Source organism: Ostrea edulis, chromosome 1 (genome assembly GCF_947568905.1).
Source record: "Ostrea edulis chromosome 1, xbOstEdul1.1, whole genome shotgun sequence".
NCBI lineage: Eukaryota > Metazoa > Mollusca > Bivalvia > Ostreida > Ostreidae > Ostrea > Ostrea edulis.
The window spans coordinates 66,640,009-66,654,678 of NC_079164.1; the positions used below are offsets into that span (position 1 = coordinate 66,640,009).

Sequence of the window (14,670 nt, forward strand, 5' to 3'; positions counted from 1 at the left end):
GAAGATAATCACAAAAATGTGAATTTTTCACCCTAGGGTGAGTCATTTAAAAATCTTCTCAAGAACCACTGGGCCAGAAAAGCTGAAATTTACATGAAAACTTCCTGACATAGTGGAAATCATGACCCCTGGGGGTACAATAAGGGATCCAAGTTTTACATGCAAATACAATGTATATAGGGAAAATTTTGAAAAGCTTCTTCTCATGAACCACCTGACTATAAGAGTGGAGCTTTTCTGATCAAAACTTACTGTTGTCAGTCATTGTTGTTGTAAACTGCCAGAAGAGTGGACATTTATGAGAAAGCTTCCTGATATGAGGCAGATTCAAATTATTTTTCAGATCACGCCCCCCAAGGGTAGGGTGGGGCCACATTAGGGGATCAAAGTTTTACATGCTGATATATAGGAATCTTCTCCAGAGCCATTGGGCCAATTTCAATCAAACTTGATACAAATCATCCTTAGGTAAAGGGGATTTAAATTTATTGAAATGAAGGGCCATGCTCTCATCAAAGGGGAGGTAATTACAAAAATGCAAAAAATTGGCTGGGGTTATTCAAAAAATCTTCTCAAGAACCACTGGGCCAGAAAAGCTAAAATTTACATGAAAGCTTTCTGATAAAGTGGAGATTTAAGTTTGTAAAAATCAGGACCCCTGGGTCAGGGTGTGGCCACAATAGGGGATCAAAATTTTACATGCAAATGTATAGGGAACCAAACTTAGCACAAAGCATCCTTAGATGTTTGTTGATATGAAAGGCCATACCTGTCTACAAAGACATATGATAATTACCGGTAATGAATTTGTTGTCAAGCTTAATAACTAAGTTTGATAATTAATAAATATTTAGCCGTTGCTTTTGAAATATTTTTTTTCAGAACTTAGCTGCTTGTATAATGATAGATTTGCTCAAGCTTGTTTATTGCTAGGAACTGCTGCTTGGGTGAGCAATGTGGCCCATGGGCCTCTTGTTCTGTTTAGTTTCCCTGAACTGAAGACTCTGGAAGATCTAGAGACCAAGTAAATTAAATTTGTTCTTCAAGCTATGTTACATTATAAAAAGCATTGTAGATGTGAAATGTGTTGTTAAAACAACCAAAACGAGAAGAACAATGTGGATCGAACTTTTAATGCTGATACATTGTTGTTTATCATTCCTATTAAGCTAAACCATTTAACCAGATTATGCAGTATACAGAGGAGGAAGAGATGCATGTACCAGATATTTTACTGTTGATGGACTTTTGAGAGTCTTCAATTCAGTTTCTTGAACTTCGTCAGCTGGTTACATGTTGAAATCCCTATTTTTAATTAATGGTCAACTGGTTTCTTTCAGCAGAATGGGGAAACACTGGTGACTCCTATAATAGCAAGTTTTGGTGAACTACAGGAAAATCAGCTAAGATTGAACAAGGATGAGGTATTGCATTAAATCAATAGTAATGGAGTGGGTAAACTCGTTTTTGAGAAATAAAACATTGTCAAAATAAACAATTGTTTTAAAGGATTCATTGACAGCATCCATTCTCTTTGTAGGTTGAAAGCATTTTCACCAGAAAAATTGTTTCACTTTGCGATAGCAAAAATGTAGGATCCACCCAATTCAGGCGAGGAAAATTGCCCTCCCTTCAGTCTGGCTATACCCTGCCTGTGTACCTTGGTGGAGGACATCGAATATGGGGATTAACTGCTGTTATTCTGCACATGTTTCTTCCCGTGCTGGCCCCTGGATTATACAAATTCAAATTAAGACATAGACACTGATGTTTTAGAATAAACTGCTGGTGATTAAAAGTGGCTGTGATGCATGCTGTATGACTCAGGTTGCCAGGTTCTAGCCAGGTCAGTTCTGGCCCCCTGGATTATACAATTATTAATACCTAGATACTGTTATATTTTAGAATAAACTGCTGAGGAAGTGATTGTGATGTATGCTCTATGACTCAGGGTCTCCAAGAAATCAGTGCCAACAAATAAATTTCATTTCAAAATGTGATTCACAAGAATTCCTGGTTTGTTTTGTTTGGGTTTTTTTCTTGGATAGATATGGTAACTGTTTATTCACAGAGGAAAGCAGTTTGGTGCAACCATGAATGGTCATGAATTGTATGTGCTACTGATTATCAGAAATTCACTTCTTTCATGGGAATTCAGAAATTTTTTCTAAGCTTGTTATCAAGAGGAACATTGTTTACATGTATTAGAGTTACATTTTCTGATTAAATCTTGCTGGAATTGAACTTATAACCACCAATTCTGTGTGTGTATGTGAGCAAATTTAATCAGCTAGGCCAGAGTAGTGTTTCTTAAATACATGTATTGCAGCTGATGAAATTTACTGATGAAGGTTTATGTCAATGTAAAACTAGAATCATCCTAATGGAAACAATACTCCCTGCTTATACTGCATGTTAACGTTGTATGAACTCTTAAAAGTCATGTGTTGGACAAGAAGTGAATTTCCATGACTTCGAATGACTGACTTTTGAAATGGATTATGCCACACCTGATGGTCTTGTATTTTTACAAATACTCATTCAATTTAATTTAAATACCAAGGATAACCCATGAAAGCTCGAAAGCTTATTTCCAATGGAGTCCTTTGATGCACGGATGTTTGCGTTAGGGGATCATTTATGTGGGAGGAAACCGAAGTACCCGGAGGAAACCCACGTGTCTGAGCGGGCGACCGCCATTCCCTCTCACATACAACCACTGCCGATCACAGGGATCGAACTCGGGTCGCAGCAGTGAGAAGCGAGAGCACTACCTCTGCGCTACCCGGACACCCGGTATTTATTCATTTATTGGTCATAATGAACCTTATTAAATTAAGAATGAACTCCCAAGTGACCTTGATATTGTCCATAACCTTGGGATAGGATTAGGATACACCAGACCTCGACAAGAATTTAAGTGACCTTGACATTATCCAAAATGACCTTCGGTCAGGATCAGGACTTATCCTCATTGCATTAGCAACTACTGTGCCACGTATGAACATCTCATCTTTTGCTATTGTAAAACATGACCTCGAGAAGAATTATAAAATTTATGATACATGTATTAGCTCCCTCAGGGTCTTGTGGCTGGGGCCAAAACTGCAAAACAGATGCCAAATTTTAAAAAACTTCTTTACTCCCACACATGTGGGTGAAAAGCTAAATGAATAGTTGTGAAACCTTTTGAATGAAGGCAAATGAATGAGATATAGGCTATGGTACTCAGGTGACCATAAAGGCTTGTGGGTCTCTTGTTCCTATATTTCAGCATGTAAAACTTGGATCCCCTATCTGACTCCACCTGACCCCAAGGATTGCGATTTGAACAAATTTGAATCTATTCTGTGTCAGGAAGCTTTATTGTAAATTTTCACTTTTTTTGGCCCAGTGTTTCTTAAGAAGATGGTGAAAGATTTTTTCCTACCATGTAAAACATTATCACCTATCATGGCCCCACCCTACCTCTGGGAACCACGATTTGAACTACGCTGTATTAGAAAGCCTTCATGTAAATTTCAATTTTTATGACCCATGGGTTCTTGAGAAGAATATTTTTAAATGACCCGACTCTATTTTTGCCTTTCCTTAATTATCTTCCCTTTGAAGGGAGCATGGCCTATCATTTTAACAAACATGAATTCCCTTCATCCAAGGATGATTTGTGCCAGGTTTGAATTAAATTGACCCAGTAGTTCTGTAGAGGATTAATATATGAAAAGTTTACAGACAGATGACAGAAAAAAGGTGATTAGCAAAGCTCATTCCAAAACTTTCAGCTGAGGATCGATCGACAATTCAATCTCATTCATTGTGAATGTGCTGTCCTTGAAAAGTAGTAAAACAAACAGTTCAAATGACTTTAAGCTGGGTTCGAACAAAACATCATTTCATGAACAATCTCTCTATCAAGTGCTACATGTTCAAAACATGTTGGTATCGATAAAATGTACGGAAAATTCATTTTAAAAATCTGGAAACAGCCAAACATGTTCTCAAAATTCAACAAATCAGTCTGAAAATACCATTGCACAGGTCTATGCAGTATACCACACGATGATATCTACAAAATTTTGGAAGATTCAATAAGCTAGCCTATAGAAAATCTAATAAAAACGTCTACAAATGGACATGGCAATTCCAATTTGTCCCCAAAAATTTATTTCTGGGGATTGTAATAAGCAACTGTACAGAGTCTCTTTGTGAATAGCTATGTTTTATTGCAATCTTTGAACAACAATACATTTTCAAATCTGTCAAATACATTGGCAGTACAGTTCATCAGAATGGCAGTTTCTATATTTATGCTATGACGGTTAAATGTCTAGATCATCATCAGGGTCCTCCTCATCAAAGTCATCAGCTTCATCAGGCTGGTAGAAGATCTTCCCCTCTCCCACTGACTTGGCAAGAACAGATTCTTGTCTACAAAAAAAAACAAGTGTTGTCTACACTTTGGATATTGCAATCCTATTTTTTAACCCCACTGACTCGGATCTTGTTTTTGGTCTGTCTCTGAAATCTACACAATAGGTGGATTCTTGCTCATTTTGACAAAATTGTAGCTTTGTTGTAGGCCTAATAAGAAAAAGTTTTAAAACTTTCCCGTGAAAAGGTAAGGACTCTTATTCTGACCTCACCCTATTCCCAAGTTATTCTGACCTCACCCCATTCCCAAGTGGCAAAGTTTAAGTGGACTTTATATGTTTACATCTGCAAACTTCTAGTGTTATGTTTCACATCACAGGTTTGAGGAACAACACATATTTGAGACATCAGGTTTATTTTCAACTTGTATGTAAATGAATTAGAAATAGAGGAAAAATTTTATTTGGATGGATAAAAAAAGTAAAAACGGGATTCAGTATTCAATTGAAAATGATTGAAGTAGACTGTTGTAGTATAAAATAAGTTCATTCCATTGTTTTACCTCTCCTTGTTGTATGTATATGGGAGAACTAACTGATTTCTGGCCTCCTTTTCCTTCTCAGATAATGATAAATTGAATGGAAGATTTGCTGCAGGGTCAAGCTGTGGACCAATGAAGATTGACAGATTACAATACACACAACTCATTTTCATTTAATTAAATAATATGTTTCCTCACAACAAATAGGATTTGGCAACAGTTCATGTCTATTGATACCCTCTCCTTATACAAATAATTACAAATCTAATAACATTTACAGAAATCATGGACACAAACTGATGGATGTTTTAACTTGTATAAGATTTGGCTTTCACAGAAAGACCTGCTACCTGATTCTGAACATCTGTAACAGTTCGTGTTGGTTGCTTCACCTCCGTAACATCTGTGACTCTGAAATCTTCTGTTATGTTGAAACTCTCTTTCTGCATTAGCCAACAAAATCCATTCATTAGAGTGAAGTATAACATACTAACTAAAGATCAATAACTCTAAATTGTGATACAGAAAATTTAATGTAGTACAAGTTTAAAATTCCAGTGATGAAGCATTTTCAATGATTAGTGATAAGAAATCAGAAAATTTGATCGTTAGATTAACTATAATATTGAATAAATGACTAAATCCAACTAGATGTTGCAATTTATAAGGTGGACATTCAAGTGGGAAAAATAATTTCATTTTTGAAAAATACATATAAAGGGTATGAACTGTAACACTTCACACCAGCATACTTTTCATGAAGTGCATGAAGCACACAGTCATGTAGCATCACATTTTTATAAAATATCCTTATGTATTTTTAAATACGAAATTTATTTCTTAAACATACAGATCTTTCCATTAAGATCAGAGAGTATGAGACCCTTCAAAATGCAAACTACATGTAATAAATCTTCCACTCACAATTCTGATCACTTTTCCAGAGATTTTCTTGTGTAGGGTATTGCAGCAGAACACTGAGTCAGGTGTTACTGTAGAAACCATCCTATGAATTGTTGTAACTGTGTGATGAATCAAAGAGAGGCTGTTGTCATCATGGAGGTCTCCATGGATCACACCAACAACTTGTTGGACCTGAGACCCTGAAAGTAATTTATCACAGAGTTTTCAAAACTGAAGGTTTTGCCCACCAAAAATTCCTTTGCTCTAGTAGGAAACAACAGTACATTTCATTTGGACGGACTGGTAAATTTATTTAAATGTCCCACATGTAATAATCAGATTTTAAAAATTCCATACTCATAATATACAAGTCATGTTACAAACAAACGCATGATTTGAAAAATTTGATAATTAGATTAACTCTTATGATGCTTTTGTTTTTCTTTGACTGTTTGTCAGGGATGGTGATGGGAAGGGGTGTTTCTGCAAGAAAACATTACCTAGATCTGCTGAAAAAGCCAGCCCATGGAGAGTTCTGCATGTAAAAGGAGGTGATTTGTGTGTTAGCAGGGGACTTAAGGTGTCCATTACTATGGCAATAGATTTTGTCCCTGGTGACAATTTCTTTTTGATGTAAGTCTTAACATCAGTATGGAGTCCTAGGCCACATGATTTGTCCCATCCAAGAAGATCTTTGGATCCGTCATGGACTCTGACACTTCAATAACAATATAGAATATCATATGAACATATTTATCCATAATTTAAACACAGCGATATATATACTAGGTTTATTAAACAGTTGTGCATGATAAAATTAAAATTCCTGTAACTGTATATTTTCTTACCACTAAAACATACACTCTTTCTTTGTTCTTTATGAATCATGTTCAATTTGTTTTGTCAAACCCAATGCTACTTCCTTAAAGGTTTTTTATTTTAATAGTTTTGCAGTTCCACAAAGTCAAATTAATTTTCAAATTTTTCTAAAATAGCAAATATGTAAAGCAAAACAGTTTAGCACATTCAAATACATACTTCTGAATTCCTAATGACTTTATTGTTTCAACAGTGTCTTGAGTTCTGACATCATAGGAGAAGAGGTGAACTTCATCTGTTCTGTCAAAGTAAGGGTTTACAATTAAGAAGCTGTCGGAGTAAAAATTTTGTTTGCTTCCGTTTTGTGACAAACCTGCAGAAAGTGCTTCAACTCAACAAACTTTGTTTTCTCTGATGACTTTTTTTAAAAAAACAAATTTAAACAGTTTTCTTAGTATCACTATTATCTCAGATTTTGGACCATAAAAATTCACCATTACCTACTTACCAAAATGGTGAGTAAGAGTCAATAATAAAAATCAAATTAAATTTGAAGCTCAGCAGATTACGAATTGTAAAATTACAATACATGTACATTATTCATTTTTCACAACATTACATTATACCGATAAGATGTACTTTTGAAAAATCCATGAGGGCATCAACTGTGGCACTTCACACCAGTATATGTTAATAAGCGACTCTGTGTTAGCACTTCATAAAAAGTATGCCAGTGTGAGGCATTTCAAAACTGAAATTTAATTTTTATATCTACATTATAATTTCATTTCTGTCCGAATTTCCAGCTGTTAAAATAAACTTACTACATGTATATATATATTTATCAAGATGCACATTGTTCATTACTGCATCACATTCATGAGGAAATGGCTATCATTACAAACGGTATTTCATAAAACTTTTATAACTTTGGAAATACATGTTTAAATATCATAATATATATCAAATTTAAACCAAGAAAATGAATATAAATGACTTTTTTAGAAGATTATATTATCATTATTCACAACAATACCATCCATACCTCTGCGATAGGGACAGGATATACGACAGTAGAAGATTCCGTCCACAAACATTCACAGAGTCTGGAAAGAAAAATATTCTGCATTGAGAATAAAAATGATTCATTTATCATTGTCAAAAAAAAAAAGGTGAAAATAAGTATACAAATAAACACAGTAATCTATAAAAAGATATGAATATTCATTGAATAGAAAAAATATCTCTCTCTTTCTCTACAGAGAGAGAGAGATTTCTATTCATATTTATTTATTAAAATTCAGATACCTGTGATAATAGTGATTATATATACTTACATTACATTAAATTAAAATTAATGAAAACCATCTCAAGAATCAACTCAAAATTCTCTGATTTGACACCTACTGAGATACTAATATGGATTTTAAATGAAAGTAAAGAAATTTTATGTTTGCTTGAAAAATTTATTTTTGAAAACAGTAAAAGATCCAATCTATAAACATATGTATTTTCATGTGCATGCAGGTTTTTGGAAGTTTATCTTTTGTTGTTAGATGCAAAAGAACATTTATATGTATGTACATTTTACACAAAAGTATAATGATATTTCATCATCATCAACAATAGAGACAATGATGCCTGGTTATGGTTATGTAGTGAGCAATATTGTTGAGTTTCTATTGAAATAATGCTTAAATTATACTTCTTTTGTCAACTATGCCTTCTGGGGCCCTTAATTGGTCAATAAAACATCTTGTATACTACAGTAGAGCAAATTCGAGCTAAAATTATCTAACTCTAAAGGAACGACTCAGCGTCGGATGTATATGTCGGAGAAGTTTCTTACCCTCTATAAGGACAAGCTTTGAAGTTTCTGAACCCGATATCAAATCGCCAATCATGATATCATATAGTAATACAATGAAAATCACATTACAAATTACCAACTTTCCAACTCCAAGGAAGCTGACATATTGCAGTTCCGCACAGAATATTAGTACAGTTAACTCTATCATAGTATTATTCGATTCATTGTAGTTACTTTATACTTTTTTTAAATACTCATTTACTTTTACTAATTTTGTGCAGAACTGTGAAATATGATAAAATAAAGGAATATATAAAGTTAAAACTTTTAAACATTGATTCTTATCATATGCAAACCCTCTATTTAATTAGCAATGAATGTCCTGACCGAGCGTGCGATGCTCGTTTACAAATATAAAATAAAAACCTCCTGAATGTATGATGTAAATATGATTGTATTTTCCTATCATTTGGTAAAACGAACATATCCAGTGGCGGATTTAGAGGGGGCGCAGCTTTATTTCAAAGTTTTGCTTTTAAATTTAGAATATTATATAAATTTCTTGTTTCAAATAGAGAATCTTTTCTGGAACATACGCTATTTCAAACAAAATGAGGATGTGAAGAGGCCCACACCAAAGTCCCACGCAATGTATTCGTACGCTGTTTGTGATGGCATAGCCTGGAAAATTAAAGAAAAGTTCAACAAAAAATGGGGGCTTGCAACTATGGAGCGCCAAATTAACATAAACTCAAATAATTAAAGATATCTTCAATTATTTGAAGATATCATCAATTCATTTGATGCGCGCAACTATTTAATTAAAGACCTCTTCAAATAATTAATTATATCTTCAATTCTGAGTTATTGCGCGCATTATTTGAATTGATGATAGCATTAATTCTTCAGCTGAATTGATGCGCGTTTTAATTGAATTAATGACCTCTTCAAATGAATTGATCAATTGATGCTCGCTACAATTCAATTGAAGAGAGCAATAATTGAATTAATGTGCGCATCAAATCTATTATTGCTCTCATTAATTCATTTGATGCGCGCATCAATTGAATTGGAGAGAGCAATGACTGAATTAATGCGCGCATTAAATCAATTATTGCTCTCATTAATTCAACGGATGCGCGCATTAATTCAACGGATGAGATCATTAATTGAATTGAAGCGCGTATTAATTCGATCATTTGAGGAGAGCATTAATTGATTTAATGTGAGATCGGTAAAGTTGGCTACTAGTAACCAGCTACTAGTAACTGGATACTTAAAAAGAGAAAAATTAGCTACTAGTAGCCAGCTACTTGAACCAGGAAAAGTTAGCTACTAGTAGCCAGCTACTAAAAGTAAGAAAAGTTAGCAACTCGTAGCCAGCTACTACAAAATATAAAAGTTATAATTACTGATAGCTCGCTACCAGATAATGGTTAATGAGTTTGAAAATTATTATCTATCAGATTTATTTCTAAAGAGGACGAGGAGTCGTATGATATTTCATGCTCAATTATCCCCAGTTACATAACGTTGCAATGCAAAATACGAATAAACCTTTTCAACTGAGTGTTTACTTTAAAAGTGATACGGATTGAATTCAGACCTTCAATCATTTGATATAACATCCATTTTGAGATATCTGCTACTTTTACAATTTGATTCGAGTTACCCTGAAATTTCAACATAAGTGTGAATACCGTAAGAAACTTTATGTTTGACTTTATGTTTGTATTAGATATCTGACGAATTTACGACTATACATATGACAAGAAGTGATAGATGGTGTTTTGGTACGCCGCGAATTTTCAGATATCGCTCTTTAGGAAATCAGTTACTTATACATTTTGATTATCGGTACAATGAAATTTCAAGATCCGTGTGAATACCTTAAGGAACTCCGTGTTCATATCATATATTTAACTAACTTACAACGATACGTATGGCGAGTAGTGATATTGGGTATCGTGATATGTCATCAATTTTCAGATATCACGCTTAAGGAAGTCAGCTACATATACCTTTTGATGGCAGGTAAACTGAGATTTCAAGTTTTTCGCAAATATCTTAAGGAACTCTGGGTTTGTATTAGATATATATAAAGCACAGAAAATTTCACTTCATTTGGATACCCACTTCCGCCCCTACCCGGGTTGAACTCACGACCTGCGGAACTAAATCTCCTAGCAGCATGTACTACACAACCAGCGTCCAAGACCGCTCGACCATCTAGGCAAGTCTTATAACTTGCTTTCGATGACGATGGAATTCTCGCCATGCTGTCACACGCTACACGGTCATTGAGAATGGAAATTGCATTCGAAATATTTTATATAAAGCACAGAAATAGCAATGAACTCTTAAATGCAATATTATTCTTTATTGCTGAAGACATACGTCTTATGTCATACATGTTTACAGAAATAATAAACAAGTTAACAATTGTATTGTATGGCATGGCATGACATTATATGGTATGTTACACAATACTGATGTGAATCTATAGACAGAGAATGCTATATAAGTAAATCATTACGTAATTCAAAGGCACAGTAAAGACATTTCCCCAAATTACATAACTCTTTGAAATTTTTTACACTTAATAATTGTATAAGTTTAAAAACAGATGGGTTTTTCCAATAATACCTCTTGATATATTTCCTGCGCAATTCAATAAAGTTTAGGACATTTTAAAATAAAATGAAATTCATCCTCAATATCTAAATTACAAAGTTTACAATAGCGGTTATTTCTTGCTACATTAAAATGACGTCCACTCTCAATGGCAAGATTATGCGAAGACATTTTAATTCTACTAATGTGTTTTTTATAAACATGTGGAATAGCCTTCATCAAGTAAAATTTCAATGAAAAATAGTCATAAATGTACATATAAATTTTACATCTTGGTGAGAAGTTGATTTGTTCAACAATACTCTGCACAAAAATATCAGAAATTCTTTGCTTAATTATTGGGAAATAAGTATTACAATATACGCCATTATATTCTTGATTACACCAAATATGACCCAAACCTATATCAAATAGTTTGTTTTTATATGGATAGCCCAATTAATCACACGATTTCCATCCTTGTCAGCTTCTTCACGTAAACTTTTGTAACATGTTTTTCAAAATACAATTTTCATTTTGTAATAATTTAAACCCAAAATTAAAAATTCTAAACCAGCGCACAATGTCCATGGGCAGTCTGCCTGTTTCTACATACACCATGATAGCATTATTTGTATTTTTCCTGACACCCAGTACAGACTTCAAATATCCCAAGTGCACTTTTTCAACATCTTTTGCACTATGGCTACCCCAAACTTCACAACTGTAATTAAGTATACTTGCAACATATGTATCAAATAAAGACAACATTGTTTCTGTGTTTAAATACATTTGGCTGACTTTAGATTTCAAGGAAAATATTGCTTTTCTGCCCTGACTGGCCATGCAATTGCTTTTGTGTGGTGCTAAACTTTCCATTGTAATTCATTAAAACACCCATGTGAATGAACATAACTGCCCTAAGTGAAGAAATATTTAATATAAAGCACAGAAAACTTCTTTTTATTTGGATACCCACTTCCGTCCCTAGTCGGGGTTGAACTCACGACCTGCGGAACCAAATGTAACCAGCGCGTTAGACCGCTCGACCTTAAAACTTATTTTCGATGACGATGGAATTCTCGCCACGCTGTCACACGCTACACGGTCATGGGATACAGTTATTTAACGTACATTTTAAGAGGATCACACACACACACACACACACTATATATATATATATATATATATATATATATATATATATATATATATAAACACCTCTGAGTACTCCGGCGCTCTGTCAATTCCGGTCACAAAATATAGTCCCCAACATTTCTTTAACAAATCCTTTATTATTAATAATTCTCTGTACTCCGGATACTGCGTATTCTGTATATCGGCCAGCTTACCCAGTCCAAACTGCTATTAATTAGCTTTAATTGTCCTGTGTAAACCGGCCCCTCGATGATACACCACCCCAACTGTTACGTCAATCGTATTCGGTGTACACGAGGTCCCAACTGCTCGTAATTAGCTCCAATTATCGTATTTCAACCGGTCACCCCACGATGACCAACCTGTCGGTATATTCGATTCATCACTCGCGGTGTACACAAAGGGTGTCGAAAGGGAAGCCTCAGGTACGTAAAAGAGTTTAACTGGCGATGAGTCGTAATCAGTTTAAAATAAAACCTGATTGGGGGGGATGCATTTTTCAATTATGGCAGCACCTTGTACGAGGTAATGGTGCACGAGCCTCCCCCATAACGACAGAGACAAAGTTCAATTAATCGATGAATTCGATACATTCTTGGAATGAATCAAAATCGTCAACAACCCAGTCATGTTTTCGAGTGAAAAACAATGAAATGTGGTCTTCCATCGAGAGTCGCTTGTGTGTGTGTGACCAAGACTAGCACATGAAAAATTTATGGAGGAATATTTCCGATGTGGCCCTTAACACAGTTGTCTGGTACACGTAAATCAGATCAATCATAAGATGTATCGATGCATCTTACACTTAATTATCAATACAAATCAACACTGAACCATAATCAAATCAGCAAATCGTTAATGCTTCACAGGTTCTAAAATTATGTTCCTTTTTAAAATACTAGCTCAGAGAACGTTGTCAGCTTATAAAATCAGGTTACTCAAGAAGTGTTTACAAAGTATGTGAACTCTGCACATCTTTCTACCGTACACGGGGAATGGGGAAGTTTTGTATCCACTAAGATATTATCTTAAAGAGGTGAGGATTTTGGCTGAGTTGAATGATTAATATTGATCTGTTTCCAGAAGGAAGTGAAACGTCTCAAAATTAATGAGGAAGAAACAATATATATATACACGATGAAGTATAGAATTACTTTTACAGATGCATAATTCATAATACGAAAGTTTTCATTTAATAACTAAGCATGTTCAAATTCATCCAAACTCGCAAGTATATGCTTGTATAGTAAAAGGGATTCTTGTTTATTCAAAATGAAGGTTGAAGTCTGGTTCGAAAGTCCTTAGATATAATTAAGAAATAGTGAAAAGGGTGCGTGGTGTTTAAACTCCCTCTCACCAGAAAGGCATATTCTACTGGAGATTCCTCCTCGTTCAAACCAGTGGCCAGGGTGGATCCGGGTTCAGGCGGGGCCACAATGGGAATTGAAGTTTTACATTGGATTATGCATATATAGGATTTTCTTTGAAAATCACCAACCACCAGGATGTATGTCAAATAGATATACAGGCATCCTCGTGTGGTGTAGATTCATGTTTGATCACATCACCGGGGAGGGGAGAGACATGGCGAGTCCTTACAGGTCAACAAAAATTTGAGTGTCAGTTGTCAAGGTACATATGTACGTGGGAGATACAGAGCTCACAATTCTTTGTTATGTAAACAAGGCTCGTGCCATGCTTTTGTTTACATAGGTTAAATATACTAATAAAAGTTTTGTTTAAAGCAGATTTTTTTCAATTCATAAGTAAATTCTGAACACAATTAAATAGTTTCTAGTGATTGGCACATCTCGTTTTGTTTTAAACATGTTATTTTCTATTAAGCAATCTATATGTAAACAACAACATGGCACGAGCCTTGTTTACATTACAAAGAATTGTAAGTGCTGTATCTCACTTGTAACTCAACAATTGCTATTCAAATTTTGGTTGACCATTCGAAATACTTTAGTTAAGCATTGTAAACAGTAAAAATGGAAAAGTAAAATTTGAAAATTTTCAGCTCAAATCGTGTCCATGCCCCTTTAACAGGGGATAAAATGCGAATTTCCATACGAGTGATGTGGCCCATTAGCCTCTTGTTTACGCAATGTTTATTGGCTGTGCACACAATCTGGTATATATAGTACTCCTATCTGTCGTCGGAAACCCACGGTCGGTCGCACTACGTTTACCTCCCGTGGGGGGTAAACCTAGTGCGACCGATCGTGGGTTTCCGACGATGTACTCCTATCACACTACATGTACACGTATATACCCAAGTTTGCTCAACTTGTGTCGAAACCCTGTGTGTAAACATGTACGATAAATTAACATTTAGCAGCTTATTTCTCATGGTTGAAGATACTTTTTCAACATTCGTTGTATAACATGGGGTTTTTTTTTAAGAAATCAATTGGGTGTTTGAAACTTTAAAGACTTATTTTGCCGTCCG

The 14,670-nt window shown here is 34.7% G+C and overlaps 2 protein-coding genes across 9 annotated transcripts in view; one reads left to right on the top strand and one right to left on the bottom strand.

The window, feature by feature from the left end:
* The window catches only part of LOC125646803 (mitochondrial coenzyme A diphosphatase NUDT8-like), a 24,357-nt gene extending 22,349 nt beyond the window's left edge, over window positions 1-2,008 (top strand). For 4 of the 8 annotated variants that reach the window (XM_048873358.2, XM_048873349.2, XM_048873365.2 and 1 more), the window contains 2 exons: window positions 1,341-1,424; window positions 1,541-2,008. In XM_048873358.2, the coding sequence (XP_048729315.1) occupies window positions 1,341-1,424; window positions 1,541-1,768 (312 nt within the window). In that variant the 3' untranslated portion in view covers window positions 1,769-2,008. The remainder of the gene's footprint in view (window positions 1-1,340; window positions 1,425-1,540) is intronic. The other 4 variants (XM_056157177.1, XM_056157174.1, XM_056157184.1 and 1 more) reach the window with 1 other exon arrangement.
* Window positions 2,009-4,200: 2,192 nt separating this feature from the next.
* Window positions 4,201-8,635, bottom strand: LOC125646795 (elongator complex protein 5-like). The gene is made up of 8 exons (XM_048873330.2): window positions 8,484-8,635; window positions 7,680-7,740; window positions 6,854-6,934; window positions 6,316-6,533; window positions 5,837-6,015; window positions 5,263-5,355; window positions 4,934-5,034; window positions 4,201-4,428 (listed from the first exon to the last, which is right to left on the bottom strand). Exons 1-8 carry the CDS (start codon window positions 8,536-8,538, stop codon window positions 4,320-4,322), a joined length of 897 nt encoding a protein of 298 aa, XP_048729287.1. The 5' UTR covers window positions 8,539-8,635; the 3' UTR covers window positions 4,201-4,319.
* Window positions 8,636-14,670: the final 6,035 nt, after the last annotated feature.